Source organism: Xenia sp. Carnegie-2017, unplaced genomic scaffold (genome assembly GCF_021976095.1).
Source record: "Xenia sp. Carnegie-2017 unplaced genomic scaffold, XeniaSp_v1 HiC_scaffold_1, whole genome shotgun sequence".
In the NCBI taxonomy this organism is placed as follows: Eukaryota; Metazoa; Cnidaria; class Anthozoa; order Malacalcyonacea; family Xeniidae; genus Xenia; species Xenia sp. Carnegie-2017.
The window spans coordinates 654377-676476 of NW_025813402.1; the positions used below are offsets into that span (position 1 = coordinate 654377).

Here is a 22100-nt window from a genome sequence, read left to right on the forward strand (position 1 = left end):
AGTCTGCTCAAAAGCAGCGAGTCTTATACGCTACAAGTCCCGGGCTTGTGACCGGTATAGCAGAGTTAAAAGGTGAAAGGTTTATCATAGATTAATCAACTGAATATTCCTGCTCATTTTTTGTTTGGAAGCATGTTGAACAGTTCATATGGACAAACATCAATGTATTGTCTAACATTAACACCGGATTATGTTACTGATATTTAATATGGAATTCGAGCTTTGTCCATATGAACTGTTCAACATGCTTCCAAACAAAAAATGAGCAGGAATATTCAGTTGATTAATCTATGATAAACCTTTCACCTTTTAACTCTGCTATACCGGTCACAAGCCCGGGACTTGTAGCGTATAAGACTCGCTGCTTTTGAGCAGACTTGTCTGGTTTACAAGGAAGAGGAGTGGAAGGTTAATTTCTCAAATGTTGTTGGACAAGGTCGTTATTGTTTGTAGTTGTTGGTTATAGCGCTGTGCTATCATTCTTTTTGTTTAATAACATTCCAACTATTTAACCTTGTAATATGAAGTACATATCACGAAATGCAAATGAAGCATTAGAAATCGATTTTGTTTTCGCTAATGTCTGTTAACATTAAAAACAAATATTAAAATTTTAGTGGGTAAATAAAACCTTAGTTTGAAAAATGTTTGGTCGTGCTCAGCATAACCATCACGACCTCTAGCTATGCCACTGTGTGGATGGTTTGTTGAAATTAAGAATTTTCACCCAGTGGTCGCATTTTCTTTTTGTATTATAACTTGTTTCTATACTTAAGTACATTATAAAGTAAATGGTTTGAACCTGGGAATGTCGTAACATGTTTGTAGATGTAGATCGTCCAGGTTGGTATAGTCCAGAGAAGGACTGTTGGTGTTGTTGTTGACTGACTTTTCGACAACCTTAGCGGTAGTCATCTTCACAGTCAAATGTTTGTGGAAGTCAGAGTCAAAAGTTACTTCACTCTGAAGATGACTACTGCTAAGGTTGTCGAAACGTCAGTCAACAACAACAAAAACAGTCCTTCTCAGGACTATACCAACCTGGACAATCTACATTTACAAACATTCAACGATATTATGTTGTTCTTCATCAGCTTGGAAGAGATTTGGACAGTACAGCATGTTCATGAGAGATCAAAGAATGACCATGTGTCTCAAAAGGAAGATCATGGACACTGTCATACTACCAGCAATGACTTATGGAGCAGAGACGTGGGCACTTACCAACCATCAAAGAGAGAAACTGGCAATCACCAAAGGAGCATGGAAAGATCAATGCTCGGTGTCACGAGGAGAGATAAGATCCGGAATGAAGACCTGAGAGCAAGAACAAAGGTGAAGGATGTCATCGAGAAAGTTAATGAAGCCAAAGGAAAGTGGGCAGGACATCTAGCCCGAATGAAAAACCATGAATGGGCAAAGAAAACATCTGAAAGGACCCCGTGGGACAAGAAAAGAGGCAAGGGAAGACCAAAAATGAGATGGAGAGATGACATCGAGCAGAGAGCGGACAGCATGTGGATCCAGAGAGCCCAAGACCGTGAAGAGTGGAGAAAGATGTGGAAGCCATCCGCCAGCAGTGGCGTGACAGGCTGATGATGATGATGATGATGATGATGTTGTTCTTATACTTTAGTACATCACGATGGTTCGGTATAAAAAATAAAAAGCCTTTAAAAGCAATTTTATTCTGAAATTTGCAGCAAAAATAGACCAACGGATGGAAAAATTGTGTGATAAGAAATTTTGAGCAAAAGATAATCATTGTCTACAATGATCTACCAGTGATCCTATCTATAAAAATGCAATGTTCCTGTTAAATTTTGTAGCAAGTGGTAGACAGGAAGCCAAAAATAAAATATTGTCACAGCGCAAACTATAGTCAACATATTTGTGTTCTTTTCACTGATTTGCACGCAGAACTTTGAAATACTTTTTGAGCAAACCTCATTTTTGGCTATGAAATAACACTATCATTATTAGCTTGTTTTGAAACAATTGTGTTGGAATGAGTTGATAATAGCACTGAAAAAATAAAAATCAATAACGACATAAATAAAAATACAGATCATTACGAAATAGATTTACAAAAACTTACAAATTTTTACACATTTTTCATTAGTAGATAACAAGTATGGTTGTTTTTGAACGATTATTGAGTGGTTAAAACAAAATATTTTCTTGAGTTTTATACAAATGTATTTATAATACAAAATTTACATAATCTGTTTCTTTCTATGAATACCACTTTACGTTGAAGTTGACGATGATTTAAAGTTTTTCTTGAGTCGCCAATGTATCGGGAATTACATCCCGCGCAATTAAATTCTTATACCACCATAGATTTAATTGAATCAGGGATTGGGTCTTTGAATGAGAAAAGGTTTTTGATTTTGAATGTTGTGAAAATTAGTCGAATGTCAATATCTGTACAGAAGCATTTCATAATGTTTGTAAGTCTGCGTTGTGTGTGTCGTGAGTAATGTCCGATGTATCGTAGTTTGAAGTATAGAGTTGTTATTTTTGAATTTTCATTTGTGTTGGTTGTAATCGTCGTGTCAGGAGTTTCGGTGTCTAGTTTGAGGTTGTTGCTTTGTTTGTTGTCGAGATATCGTTTTACGGTTCTGTTAATAAAGTGTAGTGGGAAAGAGTTTCGTAAATGTTTTTATGTCTCGTTAAAAGCCATTGTTTGTATTGTTAAGTTTGTATGCTCTGTCGATTAGTGTGCGATAAATTGGCACATTACAAGTCCATTGTTGACTCAAACCTTCACTTTACCCACAGATTTTTAACCTTGATCATTACTGACCAAGAGCTTAGCAATCTACTTTTGTGTTTATTTTGTCAGTTCTTCTCATTATGTCAGATACATGCCAATCAAGATTAGGGGTTGAAATGTACTTGTAAATCCTATTGCCATGCCTTTGCATTCATGCAAGAAATTTGTTGATTTCAAATGATAAATTTAAGCTATACATTTCTACCATTGATTATCATTTTTATCTGTTTAGCCAAAGATTGTCACAGATATGGATGAAGCAGACTTTGCAAAGGAACTAGAAAAACTTGAACTTCCAAATGCAGAAGTTGATGGTGATGATGATAATCCTGATGATGATGAAGAACAAGATGAAGCAAAAATGATTGTGGTTTGTTCTAAAACTTTCTGTGTTTTATTTTTATCATACACGACCTGCGGTTGCCTTGAACAACAATTTGTTTAACTTCAAACTCCATTCAAACCCTATACATTACAAACATGAATTATTTTCGTTTGACGATCTGAAATAGATATTTCATTGTCAGTATTTCGTGAGGCAGTTTTTGAAGTTCCCCTGTTCGGGTTAAACTGCAGCTCTGAATTTGTAGTTTGTGATGAATAGGACATTCGTCATCGTGAAACTATTGTAAATGCCAAATCGTTGAAATGAAAGCATATTTAGAAAGGAGATCGTTAAATTTCATATTGCTAACAATTTCCTACGGGCGAAAACTTTCCTTGGACTTTTTAATCATAATTGATCCAAGATTCAAACTATCTTATCAAAATTGGTTATGAATTATGACTGTCGATGCTTTAGTTTGTCTGTCGCTTTCCATTGTCTGACCCTGAGTTTAAATTTCATCTTAACTTAATTTTGACGTTCACCTTTGTTGTTTATCAGAACTTATACAGTCTGTGAGGTTCGTTGAAAAATTCTAATACTCCTTTCTAACTTTATATATCATCAAATGAAATCAAGAATATTTGAAATTTCAAACGCGGAAGTGTATTATGACGTTAACTGTATTAAAAAGTACAAAATCTCACAAAACGACAAAAACTTTATGATTATGTCGACATTGCGAATGAAGAAAACAATAACATAAAGGAAAATATGGCTAGTTTTATAAAACAATGATGTATCGTATCGTATATGTATTTCGTCTCTCGTACATTTGAGCCTCCTTTGAGAGATGTTTTCTTCACCAAAGTCAAGATGTGAATGAAAGTATGATGTCATCATGCGTTCGACTCCTTTTTAGGATTTTCATTGGTTGATAATTCCTCGAGATTTTGATTGGTTAGTTGGGGGAAACTGTTGTACTTCCGACGTTGGCAAAACAAGTTACACTCAACGAAACGTGCAAACGAACTAAGACGACGAACGACTAACACAGAGGTGATTCTTAATGTCTCAGATCTATCTCAATTTTCAAAGCGTGCAAACGAAACTTTCAACTTGATTTGTACATTTTTACCTTCGTGGCTAACTTGGCTTCAGTAAAAGAGGTTGGTGTAAGAGTTACGATTTACATTTCACTAATTTCAGTGTTGTTTATAACTTTCACGTTTTGCTCCACCATCGTTAAATCATCTCACTAATAATTTAAGTTTATTATTATTATACATGGTGTATCATACAGAATGTTTGAAATTTCTTGTTTATTTGCCATTGAGCTAAACTTCAGTTATAATTCAGAATAAATTTACAATGCTCCAAAAAATTATGAATAAATGTCAGATTTTCAAACTATCTAACGCGTAATAACTGCTTAACCGCTTCAAATAAGGATACAGTTGAACTAGAAGCGACAGTAAACTCTGACTTAAATCAGACGAAAGGACGGCACCATGGCAGAGGAAAACGACAGAAAATGTAATAATTTACATGTTGCAATTGGCAAAATTTTTCAGATTTTCAAACTATCTAACGCGTAATAACTGCTTAACCGCTTCAAGTAAGGATACAGTTGAACTAGAAACGACAGTAAACTCTGACTTAAATCAGACGAAAGGACGGCACCATGGCAGAGGAAAAACGACAGAAAATGTAATAATTTACATGTTGCAATTGGCAAATTTTTTCAGATTTTCAAACTATCTAACGCGTAATAACTGCTTAACCGCTTCAAATAATGATACAGTTGAACTAGAAACGACAGTAAACTATGATTTAAGTCAGACGAAAGGACGGCACCATGGCAGAGGAAAAACGATACAACATGAAATAATTTACATGTTGCAATACGTCAGAGAATAAAGAATGAAGAATAAAGAATGAACGGCCACTCGATGTGGGAACAATGGTCGGAGCCTTTGATGTTCGTCTCCCCCACAGATCTAATACACTAGATAGTGCAACTATCTAGTGTATTAGATAATACACTAGTAATATCACTATCTAGTGCAACTATCTAGTGTATTAGATAGTGCAACTATTAGATAGTGCAACTATTAGTTAGTGCAACTAGATAGTGCAACTATTAGATAATACACTAGTAATATCACTAGATAGTGCAACTATCTAGTGTATTAGATAATACACTAGCAACTATCTAGTGTATTAGATAATACACTAATAATACACTAGATAGTGCAACTGACATAAAAGTTGAAGCCGGGCAAATTTACTTCCGGAGCCCCAAAGTAGTGAGAATCAATATGGCGTTGTATTAGAAAATATCTGCTCCAAGTTAATTTCTCGCAATTATTAGCAAATCGCGGAGGTTGCATCAACTTTTTTGTACTATTTATGAAATAAATCATTGTGACTATAGTTTGTAAGAAAAAAAATTGCAGAATACGCCAATACATCGCCGTAAAATTGATTTCAAGTGTAGCTCGATTTGAAAGCATCAGCAGCGACTAAGGCTTAAGTACTGGAATTTGCACATCTAAATATCATATCACAGGACAATCTGCGATAGTGTAGCTTAGTTCGTGTGGCAAATACAGCGATATCATACTCGATCTATGGATGTATTGTAATAGAACAGGCATATTACAAAAATCAGTCAGAAATTGACATATGTTACAAGCACAAATTAAATATTTTGCTCAGAATAAATAATTTAGGTTTGATATTTTCAATAACAAGAATGTGTAGAAAGTTTATACATGCCTGAATACATGCCTGAATGGTAAAAATAAGGATACAGTTGAACTAGAAGCGACAGTAAACTCTGACTTAAATCAGACGAAAGGACGGCACCATGGCAGAGGAAAAACGACAGAAAATGTAATAATTTACATGTTGCAATTGGCAAAATTTTTCAGATTTTCAAACTATCTAACGCGTAATAACTGCTTAACCGCTTCAAGTAAGGATACAGTTGAACTAGAAACGACAGTAAACTCTGACTTAAATCAGACGAAAGGACGGCACCATGGCAGAGGAAAAACGACAGAAAATGTAATAATTTACATGTTGCAATTGGCAAATTTTTTCAGATTTTCAAACTATCTAACGCGTAATAACTGCTTAACCGCTTCAAATAATGATACAGTTGAACTAGAAACGACAGTAAACTATGATTTAAGTCAGACGAAAGGACGGCACCATGGCAGAGGAAAAACGATACAACATGAAATAATTTACATGTTGCAATACGTCAGAGAATAAAGAATGAAGAATAAAGAATGAACGGCCACTCGATGTGGGAACAATGGTCGGAGCCTTTGATGTTCGTCTCCCCACAGATCTAATACACATAGTGCAACTATCTAGTGTATTAGATAATACACTAGTAATATCACTATCTAGTGCAACTATCTAGTGTATTAGATAGTGCAACTATTAGATAGTGCAACTATTAGATAGTGCAACTAGATAGTGCAACTATTAGATAATACACTAGTAATATCACTAGATAGTGCAACTATCTAGTGTATTAGATAATACACTAGCAACTATCTAGTGTATTAGATAATACACTAATAATACACTAGATAGTGCAACTGACATAAAAGTTGAAGCCGGGCAAATTTACTTCCGGAGCCCCAAAGTAGTGAGAATCAATATGGCGTTGTATTAGAAAATATCTGCTCCAAGTTAATTTCTCGCAATTATTAGCAAATCGCGGAGGTTGCATCAACTTTTTTGTACTATTTATGAAATAAATCATTGTGACTATAGTTTGTAAGAAAAAAAATTGCAGAATACGCCAATACATCGCCGTAAAATTGATTTCAAGTGTAGCTCGATTTGAAAGCATCAGCAGCGACTAAGGCTTAAGTACTGGAATTTGCACATCTAAATATCATATCACAGGACAATCTGCGATAGTGTAGCTTAGTTCGTGTGGCAAATACAGCGATATCATACTCGATCTATGGATGTATTGTAATAGAACAGGCATATTACAAAAATCAGTCAGAAATTGACATATGTTACAAGCACAAATTAAATATTTTGCTCAGAATAAATAATTTAGGTTTGATATTTTCAATAACAAGAATGTGTAGAAAGTTTATACATGCCTGAATACATGCCTGAATGGTAAAAAAGACAATAAAAATGTTGAAAACAGTAGCATAACATCACCATAACAGTACATTAAGCACTGTGGGCAGTGGCCATATAACCCACTGGTTTAGACTATGACAATACATTGTTTATATATATGTGTAAAACACAGTCAATACTACAAGTCTGGTGACTCTTCTTGCTTTAACAAGTAAATATTTTCCCCGTGTTGGACAGAGTGTATTGTATCAACCTGTGGTATCAACAGTTTCACAAGTGACCTGCTATTTTATACTTCACAAAAATTTGGTGTAACAGAGGTAGACTCATAATATAAAACAAATTCCGAAGAAGCAAGACATACTCTATGACATAGACAAACAAGACAAGCAAGACATAGACAAGACATAGACAAGCAAGACATAGACTCTTCGAGGTAGACTCTTCACATTCTTTCTGTAAATAATTTCTGAACGTATTAATTACTCACATCTTGACATAGCTATATTCGTTTGCCGACCAGAAACACCAGAAAAATGCATTTCTGGTACAATAATCCAGTGCAATATTTAATTATGTACAGTGAACAATATACTTTATATAAATCGTGAAAAATCTTTCAAACTGTTATCTCCAACTCGTTTTACTTGACAATAAATATCGGAAGATAATTCTACGACGTTCAATTGAACATTTTGTGGCAGATTGTGCTGTGATACGATATTTAGATGTGCAAATTCCAGTATCTTAAGCCTTCGTCGCTGCTGATGCTTTCAAATCGAGCTACACTTGAAATCAATTTTACGGCGATGTATTGGCGTATTCTGCTATCTTTTTCTTGAAAAACTATAGTCACATTGATTTTTTTCATTAATAGAGTAAACCAGTTTATGTAACCGTCGTGACTTGCAAGTAATTGCAAGATATCAGCTTTGACCAGATATTTTCTAATACAACGCCATATTGATTCTCACTACTTTGGGGCTCCGGAAGTAAATTTGCCCGGCTTCAACTACTACTTATGAAATGTAATGAAATGTAAGCCGTTGCACTATCTAGTGTATTATTAGATCTGTGGTCTCTCCTGTTTTGAGTCCGGCGGCCATGTTTCTCCAGCCAGATGAGTGCAGCCAGATCGTAATATATTTCTACGGAAGCGTTTTGGCAAATAAACACAAATATTTCTATAGATTGGTCATTTTTTTAATATTTTTTGTGTGGATACAGTTAACACACCAAGCTTGTTGTGTAGGACTGATTACACGTTACATTAAACAAAGAGGAATAAGTCTTATTGGGCGTATAAGTCCATGTCTTTCGCAAACTGTAATGTTTGTTCCTTAAGATATGAAAATGCACTGCTATATAAGTGTCACGCGCTTGGAAAGCCGGCAGAAAGCTCGAGCGATCATTAGTATATCCACTTCCGATGCTTTTTTTGCCACGATTATTAAGACGTCCTCGCAAATTTAACATAAAATTCATTGCTATTTTGAATGAAACCGTTTTTATTAAATAAATACTCTATCGTCATTTGTCGTCCAAACGCTTTGTGAAGAGTAAAATCTTCGTCCTTCACCGATAAATCGAACGAAATATTTTTCTATAAATGAGCAGAGTCAGCAGAGTGATGATTAAATTAGTTTAACATGTCAAAGCAAAACTTCCTGTTAGTTCATTAGTTGAGTTGTCGTGATGAAATTTATAATTCGTCTAAAACTCTTGTGGACTTAGTGGTGCAGTATCTATGAAGCCGAAATATTTATAGTTGTGCGTGTCAGTCTATTCCGAAATCATGTAGCGGTAATCAAATTGATACATACTCTTCCATAATAAGCTCTACAACACTCTCAGTTCGGTACTTTTCTTGGCCATCACATTACACATACGTACATATTTTAAAACGAAAATTAATTGACATGCTAAAATTAATGCTTATACTCCGAACAGTTAACCCTTTAAAGCAAATGAAGATGTCGTGATGAGCGAATCTGGTATAGCGTAAACGCAGCCTTATTCCTTAATACATGACCCGATGTTCGTGGTATTTTACGTATGGCTATTAGTGTCCGTTGTGATACATTTAATCCGTTAATCGCATTTAGTGTCCGTTTAATCAATTGGTACAAATAGACAGGATGTTAGAATTTTTATAAAGGATTTGAAACACCGTGGGCGTGATACAAACTATAGTGGTACATTTTTTCCACCGATGCTTATCAGTACAACTTTCCATCTTATTTTTCAGTCGTTACCAAGGCCAAAAAAACAGAGCTTCAGGGTTAAAACTCTCTACTGGTTATAAAAATTCTGCCTTAATCAGAAGTTTGTAAAAGGAATAAAAACGCGAAAACTGTGATTTTGTAATACAAAAATAAGGAAAGGAGCGAAAACGGTGAAAAAATCCAGAGCTAACTTTAATCAAACACGGACGAGAGGAAAATCGCGAGAGCTTGGAGAAAGTACATCAAAACGAAAAAATAATTCCCGTTCACAAAACGTTCCAGAGAGTGTTGCAGAGGATCAAGGGATGGAATCTGGAGCAGAAAGAATCAGACTGGAATATTTAATATTTTTACTCGTACTTTTATATTTGAAACTTCTTATTGAATTGTATGATTTACATCTTCCTTCAATTCCTGAAGAACTTTAAATATCTATAATTTGTACAAGTGTGCCGTGAACATAATAATAATTGAAATATTAACTAATTAGAACAAATGTACTTTTCGATGTCGTATTTTCTTTTTGTGAAAAATTAAATTCTTATTATCATATCTTGTTGCGCTCTTATGCCCTCATTTACATAAAAAGATGAAATCCCTAATTTCCCACATCTATAGGCCGGAAACTGATTACGTCACTGAATACGTCACGACCATTTTTACGACAGACATCGAATAATAATCGGCGAATACCGATAGTTTCCACCGGATGTTTCCGAGAATCGGTAAAGTCAGTCATGTAAACTCAAACTGTAAACTTGTATAAAACAAATTCTGAAGAAGCAAGACATCTTGAGATTGCAAAATATGCATCGAAACAAGACGAGAAGTGAACTGTAAATTTTTGACTTTATTTCAAAGTCATCCTCAGACAGAATGACAGAATTGCTCGTCTGTATGTATAGTATTACCGTTTGAGGTTCTTGAAAATTTTGCATTGAAAAATGCAACTGATTGAACAATCTGCGTTATATCTTTGTACATATTTTGTGCCATCATCAACAACGAATTGTTTGTATTTCTATTTCAAAATCGAGCGACGTTTAATATTATGACTTCATTTAGGTAAGTTCTATTGTACTGCAATCATTGATCATCGTTAGACTTTATAAAAGATCTTTACTCCTTTGAATTTTAAAACTGCTTTATATTTATGCCAAAGTTTGCTGAGATTTTGTTTACGATTGTAACATGTGACAGCCAGGGTTATGTGTTTATTAGCATAATTATCAGTCAGCCAAGCTTTTTTGAAACCATTATGAATCAACATTAACATCATCTGACGTCGTACATGAACTGTTCTTAACCAATAGAGCTATACCTCATATTCATCATGTCATTTTAACTTTTAAATATGTTTATGTCAAGATTTCAATTGTAGAATGATTATTATATATACTACTGAACATTGTGTACAACAAGACAACTGTCAATAAATGAGTTGTCAAGGTAAATGAACCTTAAGAACCAAGAATAGCATGAAGCTTTGTTTTACACCACTGTATATGACAGATCATTCTCATTGAAATGCATCAAATTGCAATATTGCTACATAAACACAATGAGGATGAACATTTTGATGTTCACGAAAACAAAATTTAATTATTTATAGATGTACCAAATGTGCACATCAATGTAATTATATCTTACAACAGCTGCACCAGGCCTAAATACCATACAATGATAAATAATCTTTGAAAATTTCACTGTTTGATTGTAAACTGTTTTCTTCTTTAAGATAAATCCCATTTCACCACCAACCAATGTTGTCATGACAACAACAATGAATCGAGAAGAAGGTTTGAAAGCTTTGGAAACATCTATCAAAGCCATTGAAGAAGTCATTATGAACAAGAAAGGAACATTTGTTTTACAACAACCTGTAAGTGTTTGGTTTATATTTCTATGAAAAGTATATTGTATCACTAAAATGACATCCCCCTGGTACCTCTACTGTCCTCATATCATCCTGTTACCATTTCCTTAAGTACCCCATGCTTTATTAAGACGGACATATTCAATCATTAGTTGTTTATTTGAAAATTACAATGACACCATCCCAATGCATTGAAATCAATAATATTAGGACCATGTGACATTGACAATAATTTATGTTAACTTTAAGCAAAAATTAGTTTTTTCTAAAGCTAATTATGCATTGTGATATCATAACAATGTCTTTTGCATATTGAAGAAAAGTTATGTGTTTCCAAAACAAAATAAAATAACAAAGCAAGTGTTCACACCATTTACACAATGTTTGTCTCATGTTTGCTTTCTTTGACTGTGTAACTATTATCAGAAGGACATCACTTGAGTCCATTGGACATTTTGCCCACTTGTATGATGTATCAAAGATTTGAAATCATACAACTGACGTATGTTTAATGAGCTGCTGTTTTTTGCAGCGTCAGAGAAAAGAATAAAACAAGCAGAGTTTGTCATGTTCTTATTCCTGATGAACTATAAATATCTATAATTTGTACAAGTTTGCCGTGAACATAATGATAATTGAAATATTAACTAATTAGAACAAATGTACTTTTCGATGTCGTATTTTCTATTTGTGAAAAACCAAATTTTTATTGCCTCTTATTGCGCTCTTATGCCTTATTTACATAACAAATGTAACCGAATTTCCCGCTTCAAATGTAACCGAATTTCCCGCTTCATTACCATTTTACCATTACGTCACAAACCATTTTCACGACAGACTTCGAATAAGAATCGGTGCATACTCTTGTAGAGTATTTCTCATTGTAATCCGCAGGGGCGGATCTAGGATTTTTCAAACATCAGTCATAAAACGTCGGAGGCGCTCCGCACCTGGGGGGGGTCTGAGGCATTCTTCCCTGAGAAATTTTGAATTTCAGAGCCTTGAAAATGCCATTTTCAGCGTTTTAGAGCAATACAAAATGTATTTTGTGGGCATCGTTTTTGTGTAAAAACAACACATTTTGCTTACGTTTTTTTCAAAAAAAAATAAAGTGAACAATACTTGAATGTTTTGCCAAATATTTAGGCTCATTATCATGCCAAATATATGGCTCATTAGCATGTCTAGGAACGTAAAATTTATTTTACAATAATGCTATATTCAAAAACAGATATAGTCTTTAAAAATTTCTACCAAGTTGTCAGGCATAGACCCCCCCCTAGAGACACCCATTCAAACCTCTATGTAATAAGTTAAGTTAGAAATTTGGTACTATAAGTGACAGTTTATAGATATAGAAAAGCTCAGACTTCAAACCATGCAAGTTTATTGTAACCCTTTACCCATCTCCACATCAGTGCCAGCAAGTTCACCCTTTGAGAAAAACTCAAAATTTTTTTCTGCCAAAGATTAAGCAAAAATTATCAAAGTGAAAATTTGCAGTTAAGGTTAGCTTAATACCATAAATGTTTATTAGGCATTTCACTAGACTATTATCTTCTGCAAAGTGTGCTATATAGCAATCACTAGTAGCATTGTATTATCAAATACAAACAGAATGTAACCAACATGTCTTTAATTATATAATTACATGAATGTTAAAATTGGTTCATGTGTCATGCTTACTGGTTATGATAAATATCTTTTCATATGATCAAAGCTTGTTTAAATGTAAATCTGAAATAATTTAGTTTAGAAATTATAATGATTATCAGAAAAATTACCTAGTGATCATGAAAAATACTTTGCTGTTTTGCCAAATTTCAAGGTTTATCTGCATACATAGGAAGACATTTTTGTTTATAGAAAATGCTTTTCATACATCAATAGCCCTTTGGAATTTATGGCAAACAATCTGGTATGAGCCGTAGATTAACACACCTTTACATCTCTACATGAGGTGTTCAGTTATAAAGGGGACAATATGTAACATTTCATGTATGTGAAATACTCAGGTTTAATACCATTCCAGTCAAATTGTCAAAATAAAAGCTTCATGGATCAGAAGACTCAAAATCACAGGTTATATTAAACAGCTTCTCATGTAATCAATGTTAGTTTTCTCAAATCTTAAACAATATGTAGTATAACTGTCCAATGATTGAATGATCAATGATCATAAACTGAAAAGCCCCAAACATTTGTTTATGATAAAGTAAATAATAGTATGGCGCCTTATGGCTACAGATTTTTGTCCATTGAAATATATTTGCAGGAATGTAGGATTCCCCAATTAAAGAAATCATAGCTAAAAGTCCACCGGAACAACAATTTTAGAAGCATCAATCTGCTTACCATACGCCATATTAACATAAATCGCATCACACACTCGCATAAATTGACTTTGATATATTGCATTCATGCATACACTTCACTTGTCCTTTACTTACGATTTTGGATGTAAATTTCTGCTGATAAAACTCAAAACAATGTTGGCTTTCTTTTGAACATCAATGACTGAAATGTCGCTCGCGAGATCGTCTTTGCCAAGCATTTACAATTCATCCATAAATTTTTCACCCTCTTGAAAAAATTCCCAGTTTGGAAAGCAGCATTCATGTCAATATATGAATTTGTAAAAGATTTCCATAAATTCCATCTGATTGTAGTTTAGTTTCTATCATGCTTTAGAAAATTATTATGAAACGATCAAACATTCAATTCAGACAGTGAGCTTGACTATGTTAGTTCAGTTGGCAATCAGTCCAAATAGGTCAAACCAATCACAGTAAGACAAAAATTTAAACGAACCAATTACACGATAGCAAGTGGACTCCCTTATAGGTCCGGCCACCCCGCTTATCGGTCGAAATTATTCCAGATCGTCCACTGATCTGGCCATTGACCAATGAAATAAGCGTTTTTGGCGTTCATAGACTCCTTTATCCGTCGAACCAGTCAAGCCACCCCGCTTATCAGTCGGTTATTCCAGGTCAATTAAAATTCAACTGATCTGGTTACCAAGGAGATATTCATTGGATTAGTCATTAGATTTCAATAATAAAAAAAGCTGGATTTTTATCACGAAGTAAATGCGATAATAAAGTAAGAATAATTAATGAATTTTTAATTAAAATGAATAGGTAATTTTTGAATTTCAAACATCAGTCGCGCGACGGATTTGACATACTCTAGATCCGCCCCTGGTAATCCGTCAGAGTCAGACCTATTTTGTGAAGTATATGAGATTTGTACTTCAGAAGAGAGGTTGCTGTGAGAGGTAAGAAAGCTTATTTATTTTATTTGACTCATGTTGAAAATAAATTTCAATTGAATGTAAATCTCCGACCTTAAATGACGATCGATCCTCACTAAAGCGAGTGGTAATAGTTTTAGTTTATTGTTGTTATACATGGTGTGTTAAACAGAATGTTTTAAATTTCTTGTTTAATAGTTGTTGTGCAAAAGTTTTGATGTATTTCTTATATGATATACCGTTATGCCTCGTAGAAACTTTGTATGCAATAATTGAAATTGAGGTATTTTTCATCTGCTATAAAATATTGAAACATTTAATGAATTTTCACAAACTATCTGGTAAATAACGCGTACGAAAAGCGTCGTGCGACCCTAAATTTATAGTAAGTTTAATGATGTAAATGTCGTGGATAAGTTTAATGGTGAATAAACAGTAAGTAGCCCAGCAAGTGTCTTAATTCCCTTATTTGCATATTAAATCGTACGTAAGAAAAGTGTCGTGCGACCCTAGATTAATAGGTTAATTTGCTCGTTGTGATCATGCGCAAAATTCGACAAATTAAGTTTGACTTTTGAATCGACGTCGAGCCACGTCGTTCTTTGCCGTACCTAATATGAATTAGGTTTGGCACATGAAAAGCACGACGTTTGAACCGTGCTTAAGCGAAAGTCGGTGATCTTTTCTTGTTGCCTTTTCAAGTCAATAAAGACGATTTATGACGACAGTTCTTTTGAATACAAAGGTTCAGGAGTCTTCTGCATCTGAAAATTTCGAAAACAGACTTTGTTAAACAACTTGTGGCAAAGAACAAACTAAGAGATTGTAATAATTTGACTTATACGAGTAATAATTATAACTTTGCAAAAGCTATCATTGGCTAAAGCACTATGTCTCACGAAATTGGACGAAATTACGCTTGTCGTTGTGGAAGGTTTCTTGCTAAAAATTATTTGCTTTTCGTTGTGGACTGTGTTTCTACGTTCATTAAATCTGAAAATAAAGTTCTTTATGTGCATTTGAAACAAGCAAATGCTAATGTTAAATGTGCAAACAATTATGTAATTTTGTGTTAAGATGGCTTTTGCTAACACGCAGTCGTCCTATTACATAGCATCATGACTTTCCTTCATAAACCTTACATATGCTCAGTACAACTAAAGTGTAATGTGCCAAATGGTAGTTTCAAAACCATGGCAAAAGTTATCAAAGTTTGAAGCATCCTGTTTAGAAAGCTGCTGTAGATGCAAATCAATAGCAATCAGGCAATACAAGAAAATCGCTATTTGCCCTGATTATAACTGAAGGTAGATTACTGTCATACAAAATGAAATTGTTTTATTTCACGAGTCTTTGAAATTGAACTATTACAAACATCGAGTTATTTTATGAAACACAAAGTCCAATTCAGTGAAGCATGCATGTTCCCATGTATTAAATGATTCAGACAAATATTTTAGATAAAATTAAAAGGAAAAGTATCATGTATTTTGACACGACAAAAAGCTGCAGTGAGAAGCAACTACAACATATGCTTGACCGCAGTCTATGCAAGCATCTTTGCCAACTTTACCAAAGCCTATCGCACATTGAACATCAGCATTTGCTTCATTCAAATGCAACTAAACAACTTTATTTTCAGATTACATAGATATAGATACGCTACCTTTAACAAAAGCAACAAAATTTTAGCTTGAAAGTCTTCTTTGTCGTGATGTTGTTGACAAAACCTTCCGCATAAGTAACCGGTATCCTTCATCTTGTTTGGGTCGACGTTGGTAGAAATTTGTGAGACAGTGCAGTTATTTTCAATGGGCTTGCTTGTCAGCTTTTCGCTAGTAACCGATGATAGATTTTTGCAATGATACTAAATTTTATTAACCATCTCGTACCATTTAAGTCGATACAATCTTTCAGTTTGTTTTTTGACTTGACGCCGCTGGATGTTGAACAATATCACCTTCATTGTGATTTAATAAAGCAATTTTTCCTAAAATTTCGGGCAGAATGCTCCTCGATGCCCGTATTTAATTCCTCAAACAAAATGTCGTCTTTAGTCGTCTCAACTGACTTTGAAAGGCGGCAAGAAACAACACAATATAGATTTTGCATTGTTGTCCATGCATAAACACATGCAAAATATAATACGATGGAATATTTTATTCGATACCACCTGACCGTGACCACTTACACCACTAGACAATAGATCATGCGCGCTTTTGGCTGTTTTCTACTGAATTATGTTTCCCATCATATACTTCTTGACTCGAAAATATACTTCACATACTTGATAGCTTGTTAGTTTGCACAAGACCACAAGTGTATGAGTGACTCAAGGAATAAAAGCAATTTTTCATTTCTATTTTTCTTATTTGTGGTTTCTCAAGAACAGGTACTTTTTTTACAAGAGAACACATACTTTTACTTGAGCTAAATTTTGTTAGTCCTTATTTAACTAAAGCTACGAGATAGGTTTTGGTTTTATTATTAGTATACTTACTGAATTTGTACAAAATTGCGGTTTTTTTCAATTTTCAAAGAGTAGTTTAGGCTTATACTTATTGCATTTTTAGGTTGTTAGTGAATTTGTACAAAATTGCATGGTTTGGATTTCTAATGGACAGTACAAGCTAGTTTAGGCTTTTCTGACGTTATGTTCAATACAGTTTAACATCATGTAAATTTTTAAATTGCTGAATTTTGACCTTATGCAGAATGTATCGAATGTTCTTTAATTTTAGCTGCCATGCTTTGATCTTGTTTCATACCTTTTTTATACAGTTGAAAATTATCTCAAATTTAACTCCAAAATTTTGCGCCCACGCCCTCACGACATAAGAGGATAGGAATATTCAATTGTCTATTTGAATCTATTCTCACTTCTGTTGGGGGCTATGTTCATACTTGCATGAAATTGTCTACGCTGCTTTATTTATTTTTCGATTCTTGGGAATGTTACAAAAATACTTATTTGATATAACAAGGCGCTCACTCGGCCAGAAAAATGTTTGATTATATTTGCGTCTGGTAATAGTTGTTGTCAAATGCAACGAATTAAAAGCACCACTTGTCTCAGAATCCTCTTTCCTATACTTGTTACCCGATCGTGTATCAAATACTTTGGTTGTCTGTAAGATTAAAATCAAATTTTAAACATTATCAATTAACTTTTAAAGTAGTGTATTGTATGAAAAAGTTCCGTGAATAAAGACTTCTTATCTTGATTTTATACAAACACAGCCATGGATAATTTGCCTGATGAAACTTCGAAGAACACGAAAAGTTCAGAAAATGAGCAAAATAACCAAAGCAATGGTGAGGAAAACTTTCAAGATCGTCTTGGAGAAGTGAGCGGAAATGGGAAATGGTACTGGAGGTTATCTCATACCAGAGAGCCGTATTGAAGAATTCAATTGTTCGCCTTACATACCAGAAGAACTTTAAATTGACTTTGGCCTGATGAATTAGAACCTTCATATTTAGAAATAACCACTCACCTTATATGTTTTACAGTTTTACTATACTCATTTCAATTAAATGTAAGTCATTTATCTCTATTAATATATTTAAGTATCACATTCATTATTTATTATCGTAAAAATAACCATGCACTGTATAATAATGTAAAATGCGAACTCTTCAAAACGCATTCTTTTTCAAAAACGGAAACTTTCAAGGACATATTTGTTTACATCTTGTAGCTAATTGACAATTAATTAATGTAGCCATTTAATAACTTTCTTTAAACTTTTGTATGTAAATATATATTTATTTTTCTATTTATGTCATTATTAACTTTGAATGAAATGATAATTTTCGATGTAATAGTTCATCGTTTTCTCTTGAAGTGTTCCTAAGTAGTTGATTTCAAAACAAGCCAAATAATGATGGTAAATTCTGGTTACTGTTAAAAAACAGCGAGAAGATATTGTACACTGTCATACACATGCAGAATATTTGAATGGACTATTTAATTTATTTCTCTCTTGTTGAGTGTTGAGCATTTCTCTCTTGTTTAGTTGGACTTATTCAATAGTTTATAACTAGTCGATGATCTTAAATATTGAATATGTTCTTACTTTCAGAGCAAACAATTTTACGAACTTTTGAAATCGAAACCGAAAATCTTGGATTTTTTGAGAGCATTGGGATTTTCTCTGTATTTTTATTTTAGGAAAAAGATATTTTTGGGTGTTGCAAACGATATCAATATTTTGATTAATTTGGTCGCCTAGCATCTCTCTGCTTTGTGTGCTCTATTATTAGATTGATATTCAATGATTCTGTCTATTTTAATTTATCATATAGAATTTTAAACATTTAGCAATGATAATTATTCGTTGCCCTCGGTCAGAGGACTGTGAACTAGTCAACAAACAACTGAGAATGAACATTATATTTTTGAATTTATGAAAACTGACTTGGTAACATTGAAAATGAACTGAAAATGAGTTTATTTTCTTTGTCTTTCTCTGTTTATTGCAAATAAAACGTTATCCACTCTGTGGCATTTCGTTGTTCGTGTCTTATGACAACAATTTTAGCCGCCATTTTGGGAATATTTTAGTTATTTGTGTTAAACTTGGAAATGTTAACGTGAAAAAACTGAACCAAACGAAGAAAAGTAGAAGCAATACATTCATTCTGTGCTTGATCTCATAAGGTTTGTGTCAAGTGTGAAAAAATATCTTCAAATGTTTATTTTCTGTATGTTTTTGTATGTATGTTTAGGAAATTTTGTTTGTAAAATTAAAGTTAAGATTGTACAGAGCACAGCGATTATTTACGAATAAATTGTCTTTTTCTTTAAGATAAATCGTATTTCACCACCAACCTATGTTGTCAAAACGACAACAATGAATTGAGAAGAAGGTTTAAAAGCTTTGGAAACTTCAATCAAAACCATTAAAGAAGTCATTATGAACAAGAAAGGTACATTTGTTCTAAGTATATAGTACCGTCCCTCAAACTTTCTGTTATCAATTTCTGTATCATTTTATCCATGTGCATATTATGCTCTTAACACCTTGTTATCATCTTCATACCATCTTCTTACTACCACCATGTGAACCTCATATCATACCATATAATCCTCAAACCATCACCACATCATCTTTGTACTACCACCATGTGATCCTCATATCATACCATATAATCCTCAAACCATCACCACATCATCTTTGTACTACCACCATGTGATCCTCATATCATACCATATCATCCTCAAACCATCACCACATCATCTTTGTACTACCACCATGTGATCCTCATATCATACCATATAATCCTCAAACCATCACCACATCATCTTTGTACTACCACCATGTGATCCTCATATCATACCATATAATCCTCAAACCATCACCACATCATCTTTGTACTACCACCATGTGATCCTCATATCATACCATATCATCCTCAAACCATCACCACATCATCTTTGTACTACCACCATGTGATCCTCATATCATACCATATCCTAGTACCATCACTATATATCATCCTCATGCAATCACCATATTATCCACATACCTTCCCATACCATCCTTGAAGGTCATTGTGTGATTTGCACATTACAAGTCAATTGTTGATCCAAACCTTCACTTTACCCACAGATTTTAACCTTGATCATTACTGACCAAGAGCTTAGCAATCTACTTTTGTGTTTATTTTGTCAGTTCTTCTCATTATGTCAGATACATGACAATCAAGATTAGAGGTTGAAATGTACTTGTAAATCCTATTGCCATGACTTTGCATTCATACAAGAAATTTGTTGATTTCAAATGATAAATTTAAGCTATAAATTTCTATCATTGATTATCATTTTTGTCTGTTCAGCCAAAGGTTGTCACAGATATGGATGAAGCAGACTTTGCAAAGGAACTGGAAAACTTGAACATCAAAATGCAGAAGTTGATGGTGATGATGATAATCCTGATGATGAAGAAGAACAAGATGAAGCATAAATGATTGTGGTTTGTTTTAAAACTTGCTATGTTTTATTTTTATCATACACTACCTGCAGTTGTCTTGAACAACAATTAGTTTAACTTCAAACTTTATTCAAACCCTATACATTACAAACATCAATTATTTTCTATCAACGATCCGAAATAGATATTTCATTGTCAGTATTTCGCGAGGCAGTTTTTGAAGGTCCCCTCTTCTGGTTAAACTGCAGCTCTGAATGTGTAGTTTGTGTTGAATACGACATTCGTCATTGTGAAACTATTGTAAATGTCAAGTCGTTGAAATGAAAGCATATTTAGAAAGATCATTAAATTTCATATTGCTAACAATTTCCTACGGAGAAAATTTTCCTTGAAAGTTTTAAGTTAAAAGTCACTTGAATCATAATTGATACAAGAGTCAAAATATCTTATCAAAATTGGTTATGAATTATGATTGTCGATGCTATAGTTTGTCTGTCGCTTTCCATTGTCTGCTCTGAGTTTAAATTTCATGTTAACTTAATCTCGACGTTCACCTTTGACGTTTATCAGAACTTATACAGTCAGTGAAGTTCGTTGAAAAATTCTAATACTCCTTTCTAACTTTATATATCATCAAATGAAATCGAGAAATTTGAAATTTCAAAAGCGGAAGTGTATCATGACGTCAACTGTATTAAAAGTACAAAAGCTCACAAAACGACAAAAACTTTATGATTATGTCGACATTACGAATGGAGAAAACAATAACATAAAGGAAAATATGGCTAGTTTTATGAAACAATGATGTATCGTATCATATTGTATATGTATTTTGTTTCGTACATTTGAGCCTCCTTTGTGAGTTATCTTCACCAAAGTCAAGATGTTAATAAAAGTTTGATGAAATCCGTTCGACTCCTTTTTAGGATTTTTCTTGGTTTGATAATTCCTCGAGATTTTGATTGGTTGGTTGGGAGAAGCTGTTGTACTTCCTGCGTTAGCAAAGACGGGACACTGCAAGGTGACGTCACACAACGTGCGAACGTACCGAAGAGGACCACTAACACAGAGGCAAGGGATTCTTATTGTCTCAGACCTATTTCAATTTTCAAAGCGTGCAAACGAGATATTCAACTTGATTTGTACATTTTTACCTTCGTGGCTAACTTTGCTTCAATAAAAGGTTGGTGTGAGAGTTACGATTTACATTCACTAATTTCAGTATTGTTTATAACTTTCATGTTTTGCTCCACCATTGTTAAATCATCTCACTAATAATTTAAGTTTATTATTATTATACATGGTGTATCATACAGAATGTTTGAAATTTCTTGTTTATTTGTCATTGAGCTTAAGTTGGGTTATATATTCAGCATAAATTTACAATGCTCTAAAAATTTATGAATAAATTTTTCTGATTTTCATACTACGCGAAATCTAACGCGAAATCAGACGAAAGGACGGCACCATGGCAGAGGAAAAACGACAGAAAATGTAATAATTTACATGTTGCAATTGGCAAAATTTTCAGATTTTCAAACTATCTAACGCGTAATAACTGCTTAACTGCTTCAAATA

At 33.6% G+C, this 22100-nt stretch overlaps 1 protein-coding gene and 2 long non-coding RNA genes across 11 annotated transcripts in view; 2 read left to right on the forward strand and 1 right to left on the reverse strand.

Annotated features, from left to right (window-relative positions):
• The window catches only part of LOC124440936 (eukaryotic translation initiation factor 2 subunit 1-like), a 53663-nt gene extending 31940 nt beyond the window's left edge, over positions 1-21723 (forward strand). For 4 of the 9 annotated variants that reach the window (XR_006946832.1, XR_006946829.1, XR_006946830.1 and 1 more), the window contains 4 exons: positions 1095-1653; positions 3012-3149; positions 4027-4273; positions 9478-9954. Coding sequence is in view for 1 of the 9 variants with exons in the window: in XM_046991364.1 (XP_046847320.1) it covers positions 20428-20559 (132 nt within the window). In the remaining 8 variants the exon portion in view is untranslated. Of the gene's footprint in view, positions 1-1094; positions 1654-3011; positions 3150-4026; positions 4274-9477; positions 9955-10269; positions 10520-11192; positions 11337-11862; positions 12001-19212; positions 19250-19397; positions 19519-20427; positions 20565-21448 lie in introns of those variants that run through there. The other 5 variants (XR_006946826.1, XR_006946828.1, XR_006946821.1 and 2 more) reach the window with 5 other exon arrangements.
• LOC124441290 lies at positions 7485-9954 on the forward strand. The gene is made up of 3 exons (XR_006946935.1): positions 7485-7496; positions 8844-8847; positions 9668-9954. It is a non-coding gene; the product is annotated as an uncharacterized LOC124441290 (long non-coding RNA).
• On the reverse strand, positions 14878-16575 carry LOC124441325. Its single transcript, XR_006946945.1, has 2 exons — positions 16479-16575; positions 14878-15350 (listed from the first exon to the last, which is right to left on the reverse strand). It is a non-coding gene; the product is annotated as an uncharacterized LOC124441325 (long non-coding RNA).
• Positions 21724-22100: the final 377 nt, after the last annotated feature.